General features: G+C 36.8%; 2 protein-coding genes across 2 annotated transcripts in view; both read right to left on the bottom strand.

The window, feature by feature from the left end:
• The window catches only part of LOC108736879 (epithelial discoidin domain-containing receptor 1), a 406840-nt gene that overhangs the window by 171445 nt on the left and 207751 nt on the right, over nt 1-27644 (bottom strand). The window contains exon 6 of the mRNA XM_018469473.1: nt 16464-16515. The gene's annotated coding sequence lies outside the window, so the exon portion shown is untranslated. The remainder of the gene's footprint in view (nt 1-16463; nt 16516-27644) is intronic.
• On the bottom strand, nt 26709-27180 carry LOC108736884 (small proline-rich protein 2B-like). Its single transcript, XM_018469490.2, has 2 exons — nt 26828-27180; nt 26709-26756 (listed from the first exon to the last, which is right to left on the bottom strand). Exons 1-2 carry the CDS (start codon nt 27073-27075, stop codon nt 26750-26752), a joined length of 255 nt encoding a protein of 84 aa, XP_018324992.1. The 5' UTR covers nt 27076-27180; the 3' UTR covers nt 26709-26749.

Here is a 27644-nt window from a genome sequence, read left to right as displayed (position 1 = left end):
CAGGAACGAACCCGATACTGGTTGTTTGTATTTGTCTTGTCAGTTTCATTAAAGAGTAACAGGCCGCGAAAAATTAATAGTTCGTTTGAAGATGGGACAGTGTACGGGCAGGACGGTTCTTTTGAAGAGAAAACCGATCAGCAGAAACATGAAAGGATTCTCCCGGTTCTGTTCCCGAATAACAGGCAGAAGCCGCTCGCTACTACATTTTAAAAATGAAGAAATCAATGAGTTTCTAACGAAACGCCAACCGGAAGTTATTTGTGTTTGTCTTCGTTTACGGTTTTTGTTCTTAGAAATACGACGACCTTCGAGCTACAACTAAAATAGAAAATCACCATCAAATCCAATTTTTTATGAAATTCTCTCTGTTTACGATATTTCTTACTTTCGATAGAATTTTAGTTATGGAATCGGAGACACTATTAGGGTTGTACACGTTTATATAAACAGTATTAGTAGTCAATTACGTCGTATTTGTTGCTATAAACCAGTCAATTGTATCGCTATATGCGAACTGATGTTATGAACGAGTATGGGATGTTTAAATCAGAACAACGATGGGAGATACATAATTTATTTAGTAATTATTAAACCACGTCCGACGTTTCATCTAGGTTTGGGCGTTAATATTATATTTAAAATAGACCGTTGTTGGTAGGGTTGCCACCTTTTCAGGATTTACATAAAGTATTTCTCGACTAAAAGGTTAAAAAAAAAGTACTCGGCATAAAAATAAAGTATTTCATTTTTTGTTTTTAAAAACATATTTTTTGTTACACTTAGCAGCCAGTAACAAATTGCTGTCGCTCTTAAATACATTAATAGCCTCTAAACATGGCAAACAAAGATATAAGTAAACTAAAAGTTCATTTTTAATTAGTTTTAATGAAGCTTTATTCCTGTCGTCCCGCCACTTTGCATTCATAACAGAGAATACTCTTTCTGTAAATGCTGAAGTGGCCGGAACGGACAGCAAAAGTGACACTACTTTGAACAGATTTGGGAAATCAGGTTGTTCCGTAAATATGACTCGCCATTTTTCTGTGCAATATTATTGATATAAAAATACTCTAAATTTCGAATAATAGCTTACAAAATTACGATGTTTACTTAAGGTCTTAAATAAAGTATTTTTGCGTACTTTATGTGTCTTGTGAAGTATAACGTACGCACAGTCGAAATAGAGTACAATACTTTATAATAAAGTACGAATGGCAACCCTAGTTGCTGGCGTCAGAAAAAGCACATGTTACAATTGTAGAACAATTATGGTATAAATACAATAATTAATAATTAAAAACAGAAGTCGTATAAATAACTAAAGCAATAAATATAAAATTTCACTGAAACCGTCTCTCTATTGTGGTTTATGGAGATAATTTCCTTAAGTCGAAATTGGAATTGATTTTAACAGTACAGTCAAAAAGTTTTGTCTTTGTGTAGTAGGTGCCTGTTGTTTATTAGGGAGTTATGTGCTTATATAGCAGGGTCGCGTGATAAGGCTAACTTTCGTTTGGCCCCATGCCGATCGCTGCCGGTTCCATGACCCGAACGTTAATTTGTTCGGACAGATTACGTAGTCAGGGACGAACAGAATACATTGTGTGTGCATTATAATTTAATTTTTATCTAAAAATCACTCCCACGTTGTTCCAGGGGCGACCTATGTATCTGTGTATAATTTTCACGTTTTACGATCTCATGATTGGAGGCAGCAGGTGCAAGTGACTGCATTAAATTTGGAAGATAAATTGTTGTGATAAATAAGTTTTTCTTCTTAAAAACAACCAACTCTCGTGGGTGAAGATACACCAGGGGTTCGGATCATTTATCATTTCGGGCACCGCCGAATCCTATGTACTCGCACAGGGAAAGCTTGTTTCGTTAAAACTATCATCACTGCGTCATGAACAGAGACATTTTAATTTACATTACGTATAAAAACGATAGTAAAAGGAACGAGTACGTACACAGGATTTGTAGATTTAGAAAAAACTTTTGACAATGTTAAATGGGACAAGATGTTAAAATACTTAAAAATGTAGGGATGAGTTACAAATATAAAAGAGTGATATTTAGTTTGTATAAAGACAGTTATAGAGTTGGGGCTGCAATGTAGAGAAGTAAATATTAGGAAGGGAATCAGACAGGGTTGCACACTGTCACCGCTACTTTTTAATCTATACATCGAAGAAGCGATCAACATCATTAAAGACAGTACAACTGTAGAGATAGATATACAAGGGCAAAAGATTAGTATACTTAGATTTACAAACGATATAGCAATATTGGCATCTAGCACGGAGTTAGAGATAGCTTTAAATAAGTGGTATTGACAATACAGTATTGTATGAAATTAAATAAAAGTGAGACAAAAATACTGGTATGCAAGGGAAGATTAAATAGGGAAAGAGTGAATGTAAAGATAGAAGACGAAAGATTAGAAGAAGTGACTGATTTTAGGTATCTAGGAAGTCAGATAAGTCAGGACGGAAGGAGTAGTAGAGATATAAAGCAGAGGATAGCGCAGGGTCGAGCCGCCTTCCATAAAAAGAAGTCACTTCTATGCTCGCGAACGATTAGTGTTCGCAAATTGTTAAGCATGTGTGGGCTGTTCTAGTTTTAGGGAAATGCGAAGATTAGTTCAGGATACAGTAAAATACAGTACTTTGAAATTTAACTAATTCTTAACGAAGAAGATTTGAGCTTTTTATCATGCGGGGACTCACTTGTGGCTCTATATCGCGCCCACCGAATATTAGAAAATCAGTCAAGTTCGAATTTGATGAAATTTCAACACCTTCTAAAATATTTATAATTCAATGTTTTGTTGATAATTGCTCATTATAACTATTTGTATATTAGTTTTAATGATGCACAGAGTCAATTTTTGACAAGTAATTTTTCATATTGAAGCTTGTCGTTAGTTTAACATGTTTATTAAAACGAGCTTAGTTAACGAAGTAATTAGTGGCATGATATACCGTCAGTCATTAGCAACTAGCGTTAAATACCTGGTTAATTCGGACATGGGATTTATTACAAATGAAACTATACGTCCGATTCTGTTTACTTAATACGTACGGTACCCATAACAACCTCGATCGATGAACACTTTTTAAAAACCAATATAACGAAAATAATAAATCGATAATCCGTTTAATTAATACACACTTAAACACATGCCAGAGTAATGGATCCATTTATTTGGGCAAACGCTGGGTGTCCCACCTGTTATGTTTCATGTGTTCGTAGGATAAAGTATCCAATTAAACTAAATTTGGGTACGAGGTACAACTAATTAAATGGAATAAGGACGAAGCCGAACTATTTATAAATGACTAAGTAAATAACTCTTTAGTGAAGTACCTACTCAATATAGTATGCTAAGTAATTTATGAATATTATGATATAATAATCTCTGTTTTATTCAATTTAACAGGAAATTGAAATTTAAATGGAAAAATAGTTTCATAATTCAAAAATAAGTAGAGTACTATTGGGATCCGTCAAATGGGCATACACCATCTGGTGGCAAAATTTATAACTCGAATGAGGGAAAAGTTTACATAGGAACTGTGCACGCAAATTGTAAAATTGTTTATTAAAATAATAAAACACGTTAAAAAAGTAAAAATTTTTTTGATGATGGAGTCGACGAAGTTTTCTTCTAAGGTTAAATCAAATAAAAAGTTAATATGTTCAGTGAAAAGCTGCAATAGCACTTCAGACATAGATCTTCACTCTTCACCTACATTAACTACTTTCCAATAAAAACTAACCGTTTTATATATGTAAAAAATATATTCGGAAAATTAGAGAAAAAAGTAAACTAATAGAAGCTTGGATGAAAGCAGTAGGTATCAAAGAAGTGAATTCCGGAATAAAAATTTGTTCACGTCATTTTAATGCACATGATTATATTTCAGCAAGTATTTACCATCAGCCATAACCTTAATATTTAAAACTAGAATCATACTAAAATTATAAAGTGAGAAATTATTTATTCCTGTGTAATTGATTTAACACAATTCTAATGATACGATATAAGTATTTTGAGGTTAAGAACCTACCTGCTGCAATACAACAAAGTTGCAATAATGTGTTTGCAACGTTCTCTTAAATCGGCTTTGCACGTGCAAGTCATTGATATGATATTGCTTAAATCACCCAGAATCACCTCACCAATTATATAACGTGAATCACTTTTTAAATCCGAAGTTTGTAAAAAGTAGGCAGTAAACTTGACGGAATTTGAAGGCTAGCTTCCGGATTTGTTATTTCCGAATTTTATAATGTGATTGGCATTAAAAACACGCTCACCTTCAACGAAATTTCCTTTCCGAGGCTTTGTGTCAGCCCAATCACATATTGTGTCAATACTTATCATTTTATCGTAATTTAAAAACTTGGAAATTGCACGGTACACTATAGGAACTACGATAAATTTTCCCTAATCGGCGCCATGTTTTTAGGCTCCTCCCATTTGACGGATCCCAATACAATATATCATGTAATTCTAATAGTGTAATAATTTTTGAATTAGAAGGGTCCGAGCAGTATGGGAAGACAAAGTGTGTAATAAATGACTGTAGATAAAAATAATAATAATAAAAATAATAAAAATAAAAAGGCTGCAGTCTTGAATGAGCTCTCCTACTTCGGTGACTCGAAGCATTCTACCCCTTTCGCCATGGCCTCTGACGGTAAACGGCAGATTTACCAAAGGAGAATAGCTATGGTAAGGCTACACCAAGGTGATTATGTCACAATGCCAAATCCTTTTGAAAATCATTGCATTTTCGTACAATAATTCATATTATATTATTATGGACATTGCCTTCCTAATTTGACCGTTCTGTAAATGCTTCAATTTCGAGTGATCGCAGTTCACGTCGAGGTTCTCTTATTACGGTGTCTATTTGCGCCGCACAATTTGTTCGGTCGCGCATCATTTAAAACATTAAAATATCTCATAATCGGTCGCGAGAAAGGAAATCATAAATCAAACCGTTGCATATTATAAAGATACAACAACAAGGGCCCGACCGTTGCATACGTCCGCCGTGAATGCAATAAATCGCACATGGTACGACGGCGTCGCGGGTCGCAAATAAAAGTGCAGAGGCGTTTTCTTTAATCCGGTTCGAGATGGCTCTAAACCGCCTTGACAGGTGAAACAAGACTTGATCCTCTCGCTACTACTATACTGTATACTTACTTGCTCGAAATAGACGCGTCGGCAGAGGCGTCTGCATGTACCGTATGTAAACGCGCCTGCAGGACTTCTCGAAATAGCTCAGATTAAAGCAAGTATGCGCTCAGGCTCTCGGGTAATTGCTCGAGTTTGAAGGTTTTATAGAAAACATTATGCGTTTCTACTAATCACTATTAACAAGCGTAGGTCTGATTGCCCCATGTAATGTTTTACGACTTTGAATATTTTATTAGTTTAGATAAGCTGGTCGGTCGGGTTTTATAACCGCAAATATCCCTGTAATAAAACATTTTGTTTTTTACATTATTAGAATAATTTCCAGACAAATATGGGCAGTTAATACAGTACTTATTTCAACGATTCTGCTTAATGATAAATAATAATCCTCCCAGACGCAAACTGACCAATTTATTACAGAAACAGCAAAATTCAATTGAAGTGGAAACAGTTTTTGTCATTTTTTTGGATACAATACATGATTAAAAAAATAGGTTGTCTGTAAAGTCGGTTTACTTACGATAATTGAACGTGACAACGTCATAAGAAACTACTGATGGAATGGTTTCATTTTTCAAAAGAAAATTTTAATTTCATTTATTTGATAGATATTTTGTATGGATATAGAGAAGGAGGTAAATGGAAATGTATTATTCTGTAGCAGCTGTCCACGCGGACGCATCGCTCACTCAAGTAGGAGAGAGACAGATGTCGAACGTTGCCGAACGCGGAGGCCGATTGTGCCTCTTTGTCGCTCGTTCCGCGCTCTCGCTTGCACTTCAAGCCTTAAATGGAACGCCTCAGAGCGAGGTAACGCCGCATGAGTCATGTTTTTTCGTGCGTGCAGCCGGCTCCATCGAATTATAAGACGTTGTCACGTCAAAAAATTGTGGTCGTAGTCGCAGAGTTCGACAATTTTGTATGGGAAGAGCCTTTATTTCCTTTTTGAGAACTGGTCATTTATTATTACGTCTAGTACGATATTGATGAGGAAGAATTTTATAGGCGTGTTATTGGTATTACAAGGTATTTGCTGTCTTAATAAATCGAACGTGCTTGCTCAGTTAATTTCTAGATTACGCCTAGTTAATTAGTCGAATTCTTTAGATTTTTCATTTTCTCTAGAGCACGAAAAGATTCCGATGTACAAAACGGTTCATGCAATCGGGATGACTTGTGAATACAACTAAGTACCTAATAGCAATCAACGTGAAAGATTGATGTCTCTCATTAATTTTTGATGCATTGGAGCAAGGTCCTTTTTTGGTAGACGTTAATTATTTGGTCAGCGAGAATCGGAATTTTGTGGTAGGTAATACGTATATAGTGTGCTGTTCTTTTAGTAAGTACCTAGTTTTAATACTTCTTCGTTAATTAGTCCTTTATCCCGACTTCGCCATCGTCATCATATTTCGTTTGAGGAGTTTCGGAAGATGGAATGAAACCAACTTTCTAGTAATTAAAAACTTCGGCTTCTAAGAGAAAGAACGAACCGCCCACGTCGTCGCGGCGCGTCACGTCTACTTCTGCTTGTACTACCACCACCGCCAACACCGCTGCCGCTGTTACTTCCTTAATCAAAAATGCTTATTAACTTATTTTCTGCAGAATAAGATGATGAAACTGATAGAAGCGTTCGGTTTCAAAGAAAGTCTGCCGTAATAAAACCACTTGCGACTACTTTGGTTCCGCTGAAATTTTATTAAAAAAACCAGAGATCTCACTTAAAGGTCGTGATGGTTCGTGACGGCCTTTTTTTAAGTCCATCCAAGAAAAACTGCACAAAGAATTCATAATCTAAGCTGAAAGCTAACCGAAATGATTGATTATTTATTTGGCAAAGTAACGAATAAACGATGGAGATTTTTTTAACAATAGGTTTGGTACTTGATACCTATCACCAATTATTGTTAAATAGTTATTATTATAGTACTTGCTCAATTAGTGTACTCACTGGTTTACATCCCTCCACTTTGTATTTCGCTCTTACTCAAAAAGTACTCGCCGATCGCTCAAAAGGCTCTCGCCTTCTACTCGTCTAGAAAACATACCACTATTTACACTGTTCTCTTTAGATGAAATTAAATCGAACAACAAACTTTTCATAGTTAATTAATTTTAATTGTTTCTGTCATCATGGTAAGGCATTATAGTCAAAATGATACCAATTATTGTAGGATAGCCCCTGCTGTTTGTGTTTTCTTTCTGCTCAAAAGGTACTCGCCAATCGTTCAACAGGCGCTCACCATATTCATACCAAACATACCAACACTTGCTTAAAATTAGTTGTTACCATTGTCCTTATACCTAATAGATTGACTGAAACAACTCAGTTTTATTGCATTTCCTTTTTACTAAGAAGGTGCTCGCCGATCATTCAACAGTTACTCGCCTTCAACTCGCCCAGAAGATATACCATCACAGTATTTACTATTGTCCTTATATTATAAGAAATTGACTCCAATTACTAATTCTTCTCAGTTATTCAAAGCTGCTTTCATCAGATTAATATATTGCAGATTAAATGGATATAGACGACTTTTCGCAGAGAATCTATGCTTTGAGTACCTACAGTGGATTTGAAACTTTCGCACAATGTTGACATGAGCTTGCAAATTAGTTTTCTTATGTATACGAACGGGCGACCAAATTCCATTACAAAGTTCCTCTAATGTTTATCGTTTAGCCTTTGTTAAACGAAATTCAGAACAGCCGCATTATGCATTTGAGACGAATTAAGTAATTTATCAGACGAACATTTACAACATCCAATGGGACCGCATGTTGCCGGGTTAATTAAAAGCATGCAGATGTGCAGTAGACAGTTGCAAAGATGATTTATTACCTTTGTTATACATACTAACATTGAAAATTTACATTTACAAAAATGTGTTACTCTACAAGCCTGAAAAAATTGTAGAAAGCTCAAACTTGGGGACAACGAGTGACAAAGATTATTTAATTTTTTATCGCTTTGCTTGAAGTTTAATTATTATTTTTTATTTTTTAATCAATATCTTGAAGTTATCAACGTAAAGACCAGTTGAAGACAAGCTGTGGTGGTGATCAGCAAAAATTCAATCCAGGTCTACACCTACGTCACGACTGCCCCCCATGTCCTAAAACAGAGTCGGGCAAACTCGGTTCTTTTTTTACACCCAAGGGCTCCTCAGGTATAGCCAAGGAGCTCCACATTGCTCCTGCGAGTGCGAGTGAGATGATTCTTACTCTCTCGTATTCATTGAAGGGTATGGAGTGACCCAAACTAACCTCAGGTAGCGGCTCCTACGAAGTTGAAGTTTGCCCGGCTCTGTCCTAAAGGATTCCCTTCTGTCTTGTCTCTCATACTTTTGACGATGTTTGTGTTTCAAATTTTTTTAGTATAATTTTGGACTTCTCTTTCATTGTTCATTATTTTGCATAATTGTCAAAAACTTCATCCACATTTACAATTTTATTGACGAACTAGATAATTTCAAGAGTCAGTTTCGGTTTCTTTTACAATAGTACAGTTATAGATAAAATTTTAGTATCCTTACAAATCAGGAATCCATTTATGATAGTAATCGTTAAGAAACTCATTTCTCCTGTTGTAAGCCATGCTCGGAAAAATGCAAGAACGTTTCGCGTAATGGTACGGGCGGAATTAAAAGTTATTTGCCGATCCAATCGCATCCACCTCCTAAAACCATTCATTTCTTTCTTCGTCTTTCCCCCGTTTCGACCGACAACTTCAATCATCCTCGCTGAAGACTGGGAGCGAGCGGTCGCATGAGTCTTTCAAGTACGATTGGCACTTTCCATCGTTCCTCTTTTGCTCTAGTTGACGTTGTCAAGGTTCTGAATGTGCATTAACGGCAGACGAGAGTGAACGCGTTTAAGAAAATTCTTTTCAAACTCCGCCATTCGGAAACAGTTTCCCCAGTAATTCACAGCGCGTGAAATGCCGAGCCCTGATGGAGTACCCACTTTTTACACAGTGATGGGATATAAGACCGACGGAAAAGTGTGCACATGTACAAGGGTAAAAATAACACGAAAGAATATTTTTTGTCAGGGGTGACTCGTCCAGGTTTTAATTTCACCATCATAAAGTCGTCAGTACGAAGACTATAGTTGGTGACATTTTCATTCCATCTATCCCGAACTAATCTTCGAATTTCCCTGAAACTAGAACGTCAGTACGAAGACTACAGTTATAGACATCTCCATTCCATCTATCCCGAACTAATCTTCGAATTTCCCCGAAACCAGAATGCTAGTACAAAGACTACGGTTGGAGATATCTCCATTCCGTCCATTCCGAACTAATCTTCGAATTTCCCTGAAACTAGAACGTCAGTACGAAGACTATAGTTAGAGACATTTCCATTCCATCATCTATCCCGAAGTAATCTTCGAATTTCCCTGAAACTAGAACGTCAGTACGAAGACTATAGTTGGTTAGACATCTCCATTCCATCCATCCCAAACTAATCTTCGAATTTCCCCGAATCTGGAACGTCAGTACGAAGACTATAGTTAGAGACATTTCCATTCCATCATCTATCCCGAAGTAATCTTCGAATTTCCCCGAAACCAGAATGCTAGTACAAAGACTACGGTTGGAGATATCTCCATTCCGTCCATTCCGAACTAATCTTCGAATTTCCCCGAAACCAGAACGTTAGTACAAAAACTATAGTTAGAGACATTTCCATTCCATCATCTATCCCGAACTAATTTTCGCATTTCCCCGAAACTAAAACATCAGTACAAAGACTACATTTGGAGACATCTTCATTTCATCTATCCCGAGTCAATCTTCTTCTTACACTTCCCCAGAAGCAGAGCATTCCACCAATATCTCTAATTATCTGTTTCCACTGCTAGCATCTTCACATCTCATAGTTATCTATTATCGTATATCTTCTTTTTCTTACTGAACTTCATGTGGTCCTTCGGTCTCGTGCTCTATCTAACAGTTCCTTATTTTTCACTTTTTAATCCCCTTATAACACCCTCTCTGCCACTGTATCTATCCTGGCATCTCCTTCTTCCTAAATATCGAAAATCGGCGACTTCCTTTTTTTACCGTTTCCAATTTTTATATTATTTTTATTTATTCTCATTCCATGCTTTTCTGTCAATACCTCCTCCATTCCATTTATGGCTGGCTCTAACTCCTCACTCCTAGCTCCTAATATTACTATAAACATTATTATTTTTGCACAAACGTCTGCCTTATAATTACGAAGAGTTATCATAAATACCATTCCGTTTAATGTGTTTGACATTAGCAATTTATTTGAAGAGTTTCTCTAATGAAAAGAACAATAAAATATAAATTAGATGAGTATTACGGTACGGTGCATGAGGCTGCCACTGGCAAGTAGACCGGGAATAAAAGTGGCAGAAATAGCGGAGGGGTGTCTCGTGACGGATCGGGGTGTTTTGATTCAATGCTTTCTATTTCTGCGAGCTATTATGCCACATAATAGCGGTGAAACTTGGAACTGCTGACTCCACTGTTTCAGAACACAACAAAAGGCTTTCTAACGACGTGTGGCGTCAGTCGATGCTCTCTTCGTCTTGTTCACCTCGGGTTCTCTCTTCTCCCGAACGGATCCTTCAGTTCACGCGCTAGAATCCATTTAAATGCTTTTATACAGATAACGCCATATTTGTCCTTATACAGGATATAACTACCAGCAACCTTCCAGCGTAGCGTTGTTTTTAAAAACGCTTTTGTGAAAAGATAAGAACTAAAATTTACTCATTTTCAATACTTTAAATGCGAAAAAATATCGCTTATTAATGATAATTAATAACAGTTTCGCAAGAACTAATTTGAATAGTTAACAATAAAATAATAAAACTCCAGGATGAACTTAATCAGTTTTTTGAGTAAAGGGCTATGTATCGTAATATTTAGCAGACAGACAACGTCGTTAATGGACGGTCTCGTAATTAAATCATTAAATGACATCGTTGGAAGAAAGACCAATCAAAATTTTATATTATTCAATTTGTAATAAAGCTAAGTATTCATTTGTTATACATTTGGTCCGAAGTGCGCCCTTATATGTAAGTGCTCGTAAAGCGAGAAACAGTTTAATACCTTTGCAAATAAATAGTTTATGTTCGAGCTTAATGGAATCCCATCGTTAAGTTTGCAACAACGACGATATAATCATAATCCCGGATGAAACGGCATTTTTTTTTTGTAATAGTGCACATATTAGGGGGATAGTACGTCGCACTTTTTTTTTGGGTGATAATTACTTGAAAATTTAGATTTTATAGAAAAACTTTTTTAAGTGAAAATTATTATTAAGTACCTATTCAATATTAAGTCCCGTTTAATGGTTATCGACGATTCGAACCGTGGCGTGACGGGAATATTAATTTTAATTGCGGAAATCGTGCAGGGGAAATTTTTATAGCCATTTCGATAACGACTTCGAAATTTACACTTTCGTTAATAGAAACTCGTTCACCGATCTTTTGTTACAACCGGCGCCGATTTGGGGGTCGGTTACCCGAGCGTAATGGCTCAGTATCTAATAAATTCGACTCGAACTGTTAGAGATCTGCTCCGATAATAAATTCCATTCTCATAAGCTTTATTATGCGACTTTGTTCGACTTAAACCGTATGGGGTTGGATGACGGAGCAACGCCGTCCGTGTAATGCACTCGACGTCTCTTAAAAAGCTCACGGTAGACATTCGCCAAACATGCTTCTCAAATATACCCTCAAACTAATAAAGAAGAGATTAATGAAACTAATTCGGAATGATGGTTTGTTACAAACTGACGTTGTTAAACAAAATTAGGGTATGTCCGCTAATATTCGAGCGCAACACATTTAAGGCGAGTCATAACTGAGCTAACATGAGCCGAATAATTTGATGTCATATTGCTTGCATGTTTTCTTCATATGAAGGCTGATCAAAAAGTTTTGCACAGTAGTGTGGTGTAACACGGAAACAAATGCAAAAGGAGGTCAACGATTTGATTGGGAACGACCTGTAAATCAATAATAGCACCGGCAATCAGTTGGGCATATTTAATGAATTGTATTAGGCTATATTAACAAGCAGAGAAGCTCATCGTAAGATGAACTTATTCCGAATCCGCTCTACTCTCCGGATGTTACTAAAATCAACATGGACTTCTCTCACTTCAAGAAGGATTTCAAGGTTAATCATCATCAACGAACAGATGACTGTCACTCGATGGACACAAGAAAGACATCCACGATTCTTCAGTGACGGAATACAGAAACATGTCACACATTGAGATTTATTCTTGAATGAACGTTACTAAGTACGATTTGAACTTCTCTCAAAGGATTTCAAGGACAATCATCATCAACTAACAGGTGAATGCCATTCGATGGACACGAGAAAGACATCCAAGATTCTTCGTTGATGGAATACAGAAACATGTCACACATTGAGATATGTTCTTCAGTGGATGTTGCTACGTACGACTTCAACTTCTCTCAATGGATTGCAAGGACAATCATCATCAGCGAACAGGTGAATGCCATTCGATGGACACGAGAAAGACATCCAAGATTCTTCGTTGATGGAATACAGAAACATGTCACGCATTGAAACATATTCTTCAATGAAAAAGAATTTCAAGGATACATGTCACACATATTCTTCAATTTTTCCCTAATTTTGTTACCCATTCAATTTCTTATTACTTGAGGCTTGCTTTCGATAATAATATATATGATTTTCGTTTAATTATTCATTTATTTAAAAGATATTAGTCCCGCATTCACCTTTTTGTTCGACTGGTATTTTAATTAACAAACAGAATAACGACGAAGTAGGACACCGTATCCGTAGTTAGAAAATGGTTCGCACCCTTCTAAGCTAAAAGGGCGGGATTTTCGCGTCAGTTCGCATCCAGTTTATCAGTTCGCATCATTTCCCATCGTTCCCCGTGAAGTAGCGGAGCAAAATTCGCCATCACGAACACGTTAGTCGACTTTAATTAAACTCCAGCCCTCTTCCATGAGTAATTAAGCCGGGGAACCAGTTGCAACCATCTCATCGTTGCTGAAATGAAGATCCCTAAATTAGTCCTCGGTCTATAACTCTGCCGAGCTCTCTTCTACGTCGACTTCCTCTTCTTCTGCTTTTCTACGTTGTTGTCAAAAAGGGAGACTCATTTCTTTTCAATTTCACTCTCAGAGGGTCGCGGACCTCGAGACGTCGATTTTAATAACAATATCAAGGTAAATATTTAATTAACTGATACAAATCGGCTGGATCACGTTTCATAAAGAGGAAGGTACTTAAGGGAATATTAACTTTCATTCGTGAAAAAAATCATTAAGGATGACGCTTCATCTCTTTCTTGGTTATTAGATCTCGGGATTTATAATGGTCATTTACTTTCCAGAGGAAAATTAAAAGGAAAAATGTGTAATTAGAAAATTGTATTAAATCTGAGACTTTCTACAGTTAATATTCATTTTTATCTTCTTCATGGATTTACTAGAGAGAGAGAGTGCTCACTCCCAGCATAGGTCAAGTGAGGTTATTTTAATCGATACAGGGCTGCGTTATTTGCAGTTTGTTTCCCGAGTCCAAAAACGTTTTACATCTCGACTTTTAACCGTAATAACAATTTGTACGGTAACGCGGTGGCAACGAGAGTCCCTCGCGCGCTCAGTGGGTAGACCGCAGACTCTTGCAGCAACGGCAATTATTGAGGCATAATTCACATTTATGAGTTGCAAGTGCCGTCTTTATGCGTGCTTTGTTATGAATGTTATTGCCATTATGTTTCGCCGTGGACGTGGATTAATCCATTGCGTGTGGATTGTTAAACGCGCGTGCCTGACGCGCAGTGTCGCTAAGCACTTTATTGTGGCCATTAGGACGAAGAACGGCGACGTTCGCGTATACGTTTGCGATGCGATTTCGATTCACACAGCGACAGTTAATTAAGAAGGTCCATAAATAACATCGCATTCTAATAAAATCTATACTTAAGAGATAATCTCCGTTTTTAATGGGAATATAATATATGAAGCTGACATATCTCGGGTATATCTCAACTAACGATACTAAAAAACATCATTAATGATTTCAATACACAAAGCGTATTTTTTATCTGAGCATAAGGCGAGCTAATATGAACTAGCGGCGAGTACCTTTGTTTCTGTCTTAATTAAATATAAGTTTAGTATTATTTATAAGACTATAATAGCGTAATAAGTGGAAAATATGATTTTAGTATGAGCGTAAGGCGAGCACTCATGAGTTAGCGACGAGAAACGCGTACCAATTAACTTGGAAAACATTAGCTGCAACAACATATCAAAAATATGATTTTAGCTTGAGCATCAGGCGAGCGATTATAAGTTAGCGGCGAGAAACGCGTACCAATTAACTTAGAAGACATTAGCTGCAAGAACATACCATAAATATGATTTTAGTATGAGCGTAAGGCGAGCACTCATGAGTTAGCGGCGAGAAACGCGTACCAATTAACTTAGAAGACATTAGCTGCAAGAACATACCATAAATATGATTTTAGTATGAGCGTAAGGCGAGCTCTCATGAGTTAGCGGCGAGAAACGCGTACCAATTAACTTGGAAAACATTAGCTGCAACAACATATCAAAAATATGATTTTAGCTTGAGCATCAGACGAGCGCTTATGAGTTAGCGGCGAGAAACGCGTACCAATTAACTTGGAAAACATCAGCTACTAAAACATATCAAAAATATGATTTTAGCTTGAGCATCAGGCGAGCGCTTATAAGTTAGCGGCGAGAAACGCGTACCAATTAACTTAGAAAACATTAACTGCAAAAACTTATCATAAATATCGTTTTAGTATGAGCGTAAGGGGTGCGCTCATGAGTTAGCGGCGAGAAACGCGTACCAATTAACTTGGAACACATCAGCTGCTAAAACGTATCAAAAATAAGATTTTAGTTTGAGCATAAGGCGAGCGCTTATGAGTTAGCGGCGAGAATCACACATGAATTAGTTCCGAAATCATGCCGCAAAAACACATCATAAAATAGAATTGCAGATAAAGTATGAGATCACAGTCGCAATAGATGTTTTTCTTTATTTGATCGATGTCGAATAGCTTAACCACGAGCCTTACAATGTCCATCAGTTTGACAATAAAACAGGGAGCAATTTATTTGTCCACGTCAAATCAATTGCTTTGGGGTGCACACAGAAGAGCTTACCAGCTGTCAACTGCGTTAGCAAATTCGTGTGTATATAGGAGAACGGTAAAATTGATATGGATTACAGACTGGGAAGGATTAACAGTATCCCACAAAAAAAAGACCGGAATTATAATTATGACAAGCACAATAAATCATTTATATTTAGTGCGATAGTATCACACTTGTAGTGATCTTATTGGGAGCTTGCCATGGTCCATTTTTCTGATAAATATTTGCAATTTAACATAATTTGTGGTTTGTGATAAACTGTAGACTGTACACACACCATATCTCCTAAGTGTTATTATCTATTTATAAACTGCGGCTAGGATTTGATTACATGTTCAAAGGGTATTATACACATACAAAAGTTGTGTTTGGCAAGCGATTTTCTTTCATCTCGAACGTCTGTTCGTCCGTCAGCTGGACACCGAACGAATCTGATGGCTCTCCCTTAGGCCGTTTGTTTCCTTTCGCTGATTAGGAATCATAACACTCATTCAAAAATGACAGTGCGGTCTCCACTCGATAACCCATTGAAATTTTGTCGAGTGCTTGTCTTGGACGGTCTCGATTGTTGAATAAACATGACAAACGGTAAAGACACTTGCTTACATCTATCGGCAGAGTGAAATTGGTATCTGGACGACACAAAAACCGCACACCTACTGACGCCTCTTATATTCATAAAAAGTGTAATCGACTAACTATTGCGAGTTCGAGTTCAAATAATACATATAAAAAATAATCGATAAAGCATTTCAAATAAATTAGGTATTCTTCTTGGTTTACTTAATTTAACGATCGATCACCCTGTATAATATGTTGACAACTTATGTATATTTACAAAGCTACTTTGTCCAAGACAGGGACGTATGGGTTTTAATAAGATCCTCGACGTCAAATTAATCAAAATGATCAGCATATAAGTTTGTATATGACCGCTGCTTTTCCGTTTCTTTGTGTATTGATATTTGTCCGTTAGCATCACGTAAAATGTAGAAATACTATAAATATTAAAAATCATTCAAAAAATAACACTTACCGACTCCATTGCATTATCAAAAGAAACATGGTAAAGACGCATGTATCTGAAACTAAAAGAAAAAATATTAAATTAATGAAAACAAGTAGGAACTAACAAATGTTATGAACAAATGCTGCGGACGATCGATACCGGCGGCTCGTATGATGTACCCGAAAGGTAGCAGCTGCGGGCTATAAATCATGTAGCGAACGATACTGGCATGACAAATGGAAGTTACGGGAAGTTTCCAGAAATGACCGTATAAAAATAAGTCGCCAGCATCTTTCAGTCGATTTAAGATTGCCGATATAGGCACTGCAAGTGCAAGAAGTCTAAACAATGAGATAAATAACCAACGGTAAGACAAATAATTGTATAAATATTATAGTGTTTCTGTGTTATATAAAATTCGTTTCGAGATTTTTATTTTATAACAAAATTCATGAAGTAAAAGACGAAAATTATTGCTTTCTGATTATTCTCCGTAGATACAAATCTCTGTTTTCATTAATTGGTAACCGGATACTTTCGATGATATACACCAAGAAAATTGACCGCAAATATTCAAGTCGGTGCGACCATGAAGAAATCGCACGGTAATCAAAGCCTCGTATCTATTTGCACTGCCCACGGTCGTATGGGTTTCCATTTGTTTATGGAATGCCTAATAACGTAAATATCGCCATAAAGTGCAGACCACCGAGACCGTGCAGTTCCATGTGATCGTGGTTTAAGTGCAGTTTGTCGACAGAGTATAGTACCATTTAAAGAGTCTGGACAATTATTTAATACGACGTGAAACGTATGCCGGTATGACTAATGCGACTCCAGGATCGGTTTCAGTCTCGAGCTATGGTCTTTGTACCCGCATGCCCTCAACGAGTTCTCAAGTGGAAAACCGAGAACAAGATTTTCGCTTTCGCTTACGTTTACTTGCCTCGGAAAATGTTAAAATGTATCGATAGGAATTGAAAAAGGGAAAAAAGTAAATTATACCTACCTATTAGTATAGATACATAGGAATTGTAGATTTAGAGAAAGCTTTTGACAATGTTAAATGGGATAAGATGTTAAATATACTTAAAAATATAGGGATGAGTTACAAAGATAGAAGAGTGATACTTAGTTTGTATAAAGAGCAACAGGCAGTTACAGGGATGGGGCTGCAATGTAGAGAAGTAAATATTAGGAAGGGAGTCAGACAGGGTTGCACACTGTTACCGCTACTTTTTAATCTATACATCGAAGACGCGATCAACATCATTAAAGACAGTACAACTGTAGGGATAGATTTACAAGGGCAAAAGATTAGTATACTTAGATTTACAGATGATATAGCAGTATTGGCATCTAGCACGGAGGAGTTAGCGATCGCTTTAAAAAATTAAAACATAAATACTGGTATGCGAGGGCAGACAAAGTAGGGAAAAAATGAATATAAAGATAGGAGACGAAAAATTAGAAGAAGTGGCTGATTTTAGGTATCTAGGAAGTTAGATAAGTCAGGGTGGAAGGAGTAGTAGGAATTTGAAGCAGACGATAGCGCAGGGTCGAGTCGCCTTCAATAAAAAGAAGTCACTTTTATGCTCGCGAACGGTTAATTTAGGAATTCGAAAATTATAATAAATTCAATGTTTTCTTTTTATTTTTGTTTTCCTTTAGTAAGTTAACCTTCAAACGCTGCTGCAGTTGCTGACATCCCATTCCGACAAATTCAAACTCGACCGTATTATGTTTTATGTACAACGCGAATCCGCGACCAACATAAAACGTATACCCTCTGAAATTTACTTTTTCCGATAAGCGGCCGTTACGGGGTTATAAAACGTGTTCGGAAATATGTAAAGTGCACGGTGTTTTATGCATGTATGCATGTATCTATAACATGGGCAACACGAGACGTTGATTTACAACGTAAAAGATGGATAAATGGATGGATGAATGAACAGGTGGATATTACATGGGCGTCTGTAAGTTCTCTTATCGTTTGTTTGGTGCGTGACTTGGTTCGCACGAAGTAAAGTTTTAAAGAAGACATGACATGATTATGTACTATTAAAAATTGTTTCGCTGCTATTAGAAGAAGAGCGCTTGCTGTTCACTATAACCGATAAATGGTTCCAAATCGCTCCCCTATTTTAAATTTAAACGTTTAACGTAAATCGACCTTGTTAAACATATTGAATTTCACAAAATGTAGTATTGTATTACAGATAGCGTTCACCACACCGTTTATGGTACCTACTTCATGTCTCTAGGTACCTTTTTTAACCCTTTCGTAAGTTACAATGTAGCATATAAAGAGACTGTAAACGTCAACATTGCAATAAAATGATAAAATATTTAATGACGTTTCAAGATTATTCAACTTCTTAATTGATTATTACAACAAGTGTACAAACGAACTGAGTCTGAAAGTCGATTTGTTTAAGTCAGTCGTCGTTTTCATTAAGTCTTCCCATATTCAGAGTCCAGGGTGGGCGTATACGCTATAGCCAACATGCATATATTTATACACAATATATACACATTCATCCACATAGTTACTTTTCCCGATAATTATTAAGTGCAATACGACATTTTTTTACCAACAAAAAATTGATGTTCGCCTTTTGTGCTGTCGTAAATTGAGATAGACTGGTATCGTCCGGGTTAAATTAGTGAATGCGATAAAATAAAGAGTTAAGCGTGAGACTGTGCATTCAGTCTAGAAATTCATTAAATAACAGATTTACAACCATTATTTATTCCAGTTGCAATATAAACTTAATTAAAGGAACGATAAGTACGTAAATATTGCAGCAAATAATTTAACATTCAATATTCAATAGACGTCGAAACTGCTGAGATACAGTTATATACAGGGTGATTCGTTTGACTTACGAACACGATGCAATCCTAAGCAAAACTGAGGTTATTATAATTTAAAATATACCTAAGGTCGCAAAAGTACCTGCCTACAGAATCTATCGTATAAACAATAAATATATAGATGGACTGTAATTATTACTTTCACTTTTACCATAAGATTCTGTGGTTTCATTAAAACTGACAGTAAGGGTCGCTTGTCAGAAGTTACAGAACATTACACACTGTCTTGTAACTAAAATTCATTCTAAACTTAAACTCGCATGGTAGTAAGAATAGTAGTAAAATTTGGTTTAAATTTAGTAATGTTTCCATAAATTCTTAACCAATCACCCTCAAGTGCCCGTACGTTATAGAGACGAAAGATATGTCCCTCGTTAAGGTACAATAAAGTTCCCCGGATCATACGGAATTTCAGTGCTAAGCACCTGACCAATAAATTATTCTTCGTATTTCGAACGTCCCAGTCTTCTATAACTCAGTCACTTTTAAACGGCGCATACACACTTGTAAACGTCATCCTCAGTCTTCACCTTGGCTATGTAACCTGTCTCCCGTTTTACACACGTGCGACTATAAAATGACTTGGAATGGAGAAGGGACTTGTTCGATCGTCGCGCTTTACTTCTTATCGTGTTAATTTAAAATCGGCTGTAAATTACTTGACAGGCTACTTCGTTTACCAAAAGTCAACGAAGTTGACTAAGCGGGCATTCGTATTGTCAAAAAGGCACCCAGATACTGACGTCCGGCTCGAAGGACCACGAGAAAAATTATGCATTCGTAATACAATAAACACGAATATCACCAAATGACCATAAAAATCTAGGAATTGAATTAAAAGTTTCTTTGTGCAAGGCATGTTTACTGTTAATCCTTGTAAGCACTCGCTCAAACAAGTAGTTCGAATCAATATTAATAATTTTTTAATAGTCTCTATGCAATAACTGTATAAGGTAATTAAAGATGAACATTTACCAAAAATCAACAAGGTTAACTGACTTGAAATGAGTAGGCATTTGTATTAAAAAAAAGGCACCCACATACTGACGTCCGGCTCGAAGGACCACGAGAAAAATTATGCATTCGTAATGCAATAAACACGAATATCACCAAATGACCATAAAAACCTAGGGATTGAATTAAAAGTTTCTTTGTGTAGGGCATGTTCCTGTATATCCTTGTATGCACTCGCTCATACAAGTAGTTCGAATCAATATTAATAATTTTTTAATAGTCTCTGTGCAATAACTGTATAAGGTAATTAAAGATGCGCATTTGTATGCAAGTACAAACACTTAATTACCATTGACATATTAGTTTGTTTGTTGCTTGTGAAAACTAATATTTTCGAACCGCAATATTTCATTAAAGCGTAACGAAACCGTGTGATCAGCCAACCTGATCGAACAGTGCCATCGTCGCATAACGAGAACGAGAAGCTAACGTCATATTTATTGCATGTTGGTATCCTTTGATGAAGCTGACGGTTGTGGTTCGTATATTACAGTTAGTCGCAGCCTGGAAACACCATATTAGTAACGACGGCGCATAATCCCATGGACTCATATTAAATCGATCGAATTTATACATGACGTTGGAAAACTCTTCAATAATTTACCACCATAAGGATTGGAGTGCTAATTTATAGGCGGAACAGAGTTAGGTTTTGACAAAGTCTACTAATTTGCGTATAAATTCAACTCTAAACAATTAATGAAGAGCACGTTACTAACAAATAAGGAAAACAGTTTCGTTTGTGGCAACATTCGCGCTCAATTGTTTGTTTCTTCCTCCTGCATACTTTCTTTTTATTTCGTCCTTTGATACATTCTAAACGACGAACGTTTCACATAAAATTTATGTTTCGTTTCGTGGAAGTCGCAATAAGACGGATGTTATTCGAGTGTGGTCTGTTCTTCTATGATACAGCACGGGCCAGAGAGGCATCACGTCGACACAGTGGCCTTTTTGTCTCGCACAATTTATAAACGCCACACCGTGACACGGGATTAAGGCGTTGAAGTAAAAGGGGGAACAGTGTGGAGCGAACCTCATGAAGCAAACGCTCTTTGTTGGTGGCGGTGAAATTAATACCTTTGCGAAACTTAAGATTATTTTTCGGACGGGAATTTATTACGATCATGGTGAATAAAGCTACCAGACCGCCCGTAATCGTTCTGGTATTATATGGGACGCAAATAAAATTTACAGCTATCTCATGTTACTGATGATTTAATAATAACCAAGGACATAAATTTATTAACTGGATAATTATTTGCATTTGGTATGAATGAAGACAAGTTTTACTTATCATCATTATAAGGTCGTCAGTCTTAAGACTGGTTGGACACGCACCTCCACTCTTTAGCATCCTGGGCTAATCTTGACATTTCCCTAACACTACAAAATACTTTTTGGGTGTTTCATTCCCACCAGTCAGTAATGCTGGTGGGCGGGCAGTCCCTCCGGACTACGCCGGAAGGTAGGGCGGAAGGCCCTCTTCAGCCTGCTTTCAGGAATCGTGGGAATGGGTGGGTGGTGGTTCGGGTGAGAAAGATGAGACGAACGAAATGAAAACAGAAGAGAGTGAAAGATTATCTGTGGAATATTACTGCCTCCGCATTTGCCTAAGTGGTCCAAGGAAACCACAGAAAAACTTGGACCAAGGCAGATGTACCCGGAATCGAACCGGCGTCATCCCGAATGCTAAGCAATGGTCTAAACCTCTAAGCCATGCCGCTCGGTCCTAACACTAGAGCAACCCACATCCTTAACTATTTGCAAACAGAAATTTAACTTAGGTCTACCTCGCCTCTAATATGTCTCGTAATATGACTATACCCTCATGCTTGAGAAGGTATCCTACTAACCAATCTCGCCCATTTCTTATTGACTTCCATAAAATTCTCTGTTCTCCTATTCTTTCTAATACCTCTTCATTTCTAACCTTCTCTATCCACGGTATCCTCATAATTTGCCTATAACACCACATTTCGATCGCTTCTAACCTTTTCTTTTCCGTAGCGCCCACCGTCCTTGTTTCGAACCCGTACAGCGCCGCGCTCCTTCTTTTTTGAATTTCTAAATTAACCGTTCGCGAGCATAAAAGTGACTTCTTTTTATTGAAGACGACTCGACCCTGCGCTATCCTCTGCTTTATATCCTTACTACTCCTTCCGTCCTGACTTATCTGACTTCCTCGATACCTAAAATCAACCACTTCTTCTAATTTTTCGTCTCCTATCTTTATATTCGCTCTTTTCCTACTTTTTCTTCCCTTGCATACCAGTATTTTTGTTTTACTTTTATTTATGACGATGATGATGATGAAAATACATACACAAAATCGCGTTATAGACACGTTTCTGTTTCATTATTGTTGCTAACAATACAAAGTTTTGATGTCGCTACATTGGATCGTTAATTTTAAGATTCTCGTTTATTAAGACTTGTAACTTTGTGACTTTATGACGTCCGCTTGTGGACGTCATCGTCGATATTGTGTACGCGATTCATAAGTAAGGATCCCAGTGACATTATTTATTACCATTGTCTGGAAAGACAAAGAACCCGATCTCTCGCACACATACTCAGTACATACATAATTCATTCGCGAAAGATTTTGCTCGAATCATTTCGTGCGCTGTCATTGGACTATTTTGAAGTAGCTCATTAAAGGCATATCGGAAAAGCTGACAGTCGATGTCATAAAATTATCATTTTCAAACGACAAAAAAGGGCGATCGTGTGTTGCCAGATTATATCAGGGACGGCTCGTGAATTCACTTGATAAAAATAAGAAACCATATTTGAGTATAGTTGTATGCAAGTGTTTGCTTTATACCAAAATGGATGACGAAACAATGGAGAATTAAATGTTTACAAGTAATAAATACACAATTTTTTCTCATTTTGGTAAATGTATTTTCAATTAAATTATCCGATGTTTCCCTTGTTTGTGTGGTACTTCATATCAGCATTATTCACTGAATAAAGTTTTTGTTTAACCACACAGGACAGGTCATTAGGACCATAAAATATACAACGCAATGTGCTAATAACTGTAAACCAACAATTAATGCTGCTTTACACTACATGTATATGGTAATTTTATGACTAGATGATTATGAATCATATGAAATATTAATTCTGCATGATAATATGAGGATATTGGGCATATTTGTGTACGGTTTATATTTTTCCAACAAATTATTTCCGGTTAGAGTACGGCATTGTTTGTTAGGAACTGTATGTAACACTTTTATTTTTTAATTTAGGCGACATTTTCTTGATGCTTCTTTTATGTGCAGTCAACGTGACTGAATCAAATCTATGCATCTATACAGGGTGTCCCATTTATAATAATGAAAAAAAAACATGGATTCCTGACACAAAATACAACAAAAAAGTGTTATACAATTTTTCAATTCAGTGACGATTGAGCTCGCAAATCGTCTTTGCAAATTTGAACGTACAATTCGTTTCATTACGGGCCTGGATCTAGGCGACTAACGTCGCTCAGCTGATCTAGTGCGGATGTAACAAGTACCTATCGGGAAGAAGCCAAATGCACTTCCACCTTGTAAAAAAAAAGTTAAGTGAAAAAGAAATGCGTGCCTTTTATAAAAAATGTTGAAATTGTCCGCCATTCGCTTCAATGCAACACTGACAGCGACGTACCCAGTTGCTGCGAATTTTGGCGTAGTTTTTCTAACATGTTCAGTCATCTAATGGACCTTAACGCGAGTGCATTTTCTTCGGCTGATCCGTAACTTAATACCAAACAAACAATAACATTATCCCAAAAAGCAGCTGATTCCGACCTACTGAAGGTGAATTTTTCTAGCAATCGTAATTAATTTGGGATTGTGCAGGGCCGGCATCCAAACTGTTAAAATTTTTTATTTTGTTTCAAATGTCAAAAGTGATAACATTTTATGTTCCAAATGCCCGTAGGAAGCTGTGGTATAAATATTAATTATTATAACTGGGACACCCTATACTCGTACGTATAAATGTTGTGCTTCTGGTCGATTATCACATGTCATTACATATGAAGATTGGTCTCCTTATCTATAGTCCTCACGGCAACCAACAATACACCTGAGTATAGACATTTAGACCCGTCCACTCTTGTAAAAACAAACAATTTTAAGTTAATATTTGCAAGAAAAATTAACGACAGACCTGTAATCCTAATGACTTGCCTACAATCATTAGATTTTTCATTCGGAGAAACCGCCACTGGTAGAAACGGGTATCAAGTGGCGATCGCGATTGTTAAGGTTCGGTCGAAGAGAACGATAAATTTCGGTCGTTTTAATTCCCATTCGTGAAAGCATAAATCGTCGTAGATGTCGCCCACACGCACACAAACCGCGCACAGGAAACAGTACATCAAAGAAAGATAAAATTTGCATGTGCACGTAAATGTCCTCGTCTTCTTTATTAGCGGGGTTCATAAATCGCGACCACTTCACCGGATATTAATGCATGTGTATGCCCGATCCTCGTCGCGTCGCGTCGCGATCTCCCTATTTTCGCCCTCTCACTTCGTTCCGTTCGCTCACTCACAGGCGATAACGACGATGGGACACCTACCATCAACACCTTACTCTCCATTTCAACCCATACACTTGCTTTTGAATTACGAGCTACACACTCATTCTCACTCCTTATTATTACAGTGGAGTCGTTAGACGAATATTTCGAAAATATTTTTTATAATTAGTATCTACACTCACTAAAGCATAAAAACGTAAAGTTGAACACAAAAATTGTACCCAAAATAGGTAATTTTTTTTAATTTCCATTTGTTTTGGGAAGCGTCTTCAAACGGCAGCAGCAATCGCCTAAGCCTTTTTATAAATATCTAACTGCAAACAGCTTTAGAAAATACCACAAATAGCTCGGTAAGCGCCATCTGTAGTACGATGCTACATTTTAGGATTACGTATGCTCCAACAAGGTCCACTTTAGACACAGCAGACAAAAGTTGGTCTGTGTTCTGTCGGAGCTGTCTGCGACGCGCTGATGAGATCCAAATAAATCGAAATCGCGATCCGTGTCTGGCAGTTTCGACAGAATACAGACCACTTCGAATTATTTTATTCAATTGTAAAGATTCTCTACAAGCTATCAATTTCGATTCAAAATTTACAGTAGGGTACTCTATAATATAACTAATTTTGTAATGTATTGATCACACAAAAGTAGAAATGATTGTATAGATCACTGGATTCGCTCCACAGTGTCCAAAATAGGAGAATCCAGAATTAAAATCCAGGACATACACAGAATTCATCCAAAATACGGGAAGATGGTAGGTACATGAAATTAAAACGCTTAGAAACAATTGTTCCCATCAAATATTAATCAAGAGCTATCACAAACTATTATTATTCTATAGATAGTTCTTATGTTACATAGGATTAATGGTGTTCTCTTCGCTCTACAATGTCGTTGTGAACTAAAATGTCCACGTTATCGTAGCTTCACATTGAACGGAGTTATTGAAATTGAACCTTTTGGTGGTCTTCATGCATAACCGATTAATAATAGTCGGTTAGGGAGTAATTATAAAGCGGTTTGTTGGGCTCAAACGTATTTATGAGAGACCGTTTAATGCTGTGACGAATTAATGACTATTTAATTGGCCATCTTTACGAGATGATTACGGCGGTGCAATCGCAAAAATCCTCGTTGAAATGATTGTTTATGGGCAGATGTCGTCGACCGGATCGCTTTCAATACTTTTTACCTTTTATACGCAAACAAGATGATGAGCCAGGCTTCGTACGGACTTTTAATTAGGACTAAAAATTACACCCAGTAATTAAAAGGTTTATGATAACCATTTGTTACACTGTCATATGATAAAGGTTCGACCGCCAAAATATCTTCAGATTTTATTAGGTACATTTCAGATTGACGAAAATCATTGGCGATTGTAATAAAAATAAGGGCTTTTAATATTATGATAAGAGGTAATTAAAAAACAATTCCAGGGAATGGGTTTCCACACGATTTCTTGTATCGTCAAATTATTTAGGTGGAATTATTATTTAAATGATTTTGAAAATTCATTTAACAGTTAAAGATCTATTGGGATCCATCACATATTGTGTCAATACTTATCATTTTATCGTAATTTAAAAACTTAGAAATTGCACGGTACACTATAGGAACTACGATAAATTTTCCCTAATCGGCGCCATGTTTTTAGGCTCCTCCCATTTGACGGATCCCAATAGGCATCTAAATAGAGATACTTTTTGTTTAGTTACACATCAGAACGCAAATACAAATCATATCGATTACAATTATTTATTATAGACAAACATCTTTCACTATCACAACTGGTACAAACAGTAATACAATAAGACATTTTTTATGGACTCCATCAGCTACAAAACGTGGACTACACAAAACATTTAGCACCTGCAACAATAATAAAAACAATTTTCTAGATGGCACTTGACATTCTCCGAAGAGAATAATTATTGACTTACGTGTTCTTGCGACAATGGGGATAACCAGGGTCCGGTTCTGTTTTGGGACACGGGGTTGGACAAGGGCAAGCCGCAATGGCCGGTGCAACTAAACAGGGGAGCGGACACTGTGGTACACTGAGGGGTTCACAGGGACACACATCTTTTCGTGTCGGACACACCGGTACTGGTACGCAGACACTTCCGTCCCAAGGGGGATACACCGGGGGCCAACATGGATCGAAGCAGCGCGATAATTGAAAGGTCATTTTGTCTTTGACTTTTAATTTTGATTCGAAAAGTTTCCGAAAAAAATATGCTCTTGTAGAGATCGTGAAATGTTTACATTGACGTTGTTTATTTTATTGTTTTCCACAGTAACTTGGATCATAAGTATGTTTAAAGCGGTCGTCATTGTATTTATTTATTGTTTTTATAGGGCATTAGCGACCCGCCCCAGCTTCGCAAGGATTCAACGCTGATACTTAATATACTATTGAATGTCTTTATATACAACATTTACAGCTTTTTTGTCATTAGATAATACAAACCGGCCCCCCGGCCGGTACCACCGCAACCGCATGTCCCTGCATTTTAAATCTGTAATATCTTCGAAAATATTCATTTAAATTACATGCTGTAAGGGCCATATTGATCTATATTAAATGCACAATGTATTTAAAAGTATTTAATTGGATAAGGATTAATTCTGTATTGCTTAAAATCGCTTCGTAAATAAGCCATTATTTCTCGTAAAAAGTAAAGGATAAAAAATGGTTATTGTGGGTTATCCCTAAGAGATAGACATATACCATCGCGGACTTTTTTGTAGACCTTT

The sequence above is a fragment of the Agrilus planipennis genome, unplaced genomic scaffold, assembly GCF_000699045.2.
Source record: "Agrilus planipennis isolate EAB-ADULT unplaced genomic scaffold, Apla_2.0 scaffold106, whole genome shotgun sequence".
Classification (NCBI taxonomy): domain Eukaryota; kingdom Metazoa; phylum Arthropoda; class Insecta; order Coleoptera; family Buprestidae; genus Agrilus; species Agrilus planipennis.
The sequence above is the reverse complement of the archived record's forward strand: the minus strand, read 5'-3'. Positions and strand labels throughout refer to the sequence as shown.

Coding starts and splice junctions, on each gene's coding strand:
- LOC108736884 (XM_018469490.2), bottom strand. CDS start 27,075: ATGACCTTTCAATTATCGCGCTGCTTCGATCCATGTTGGCCCCCGGTG.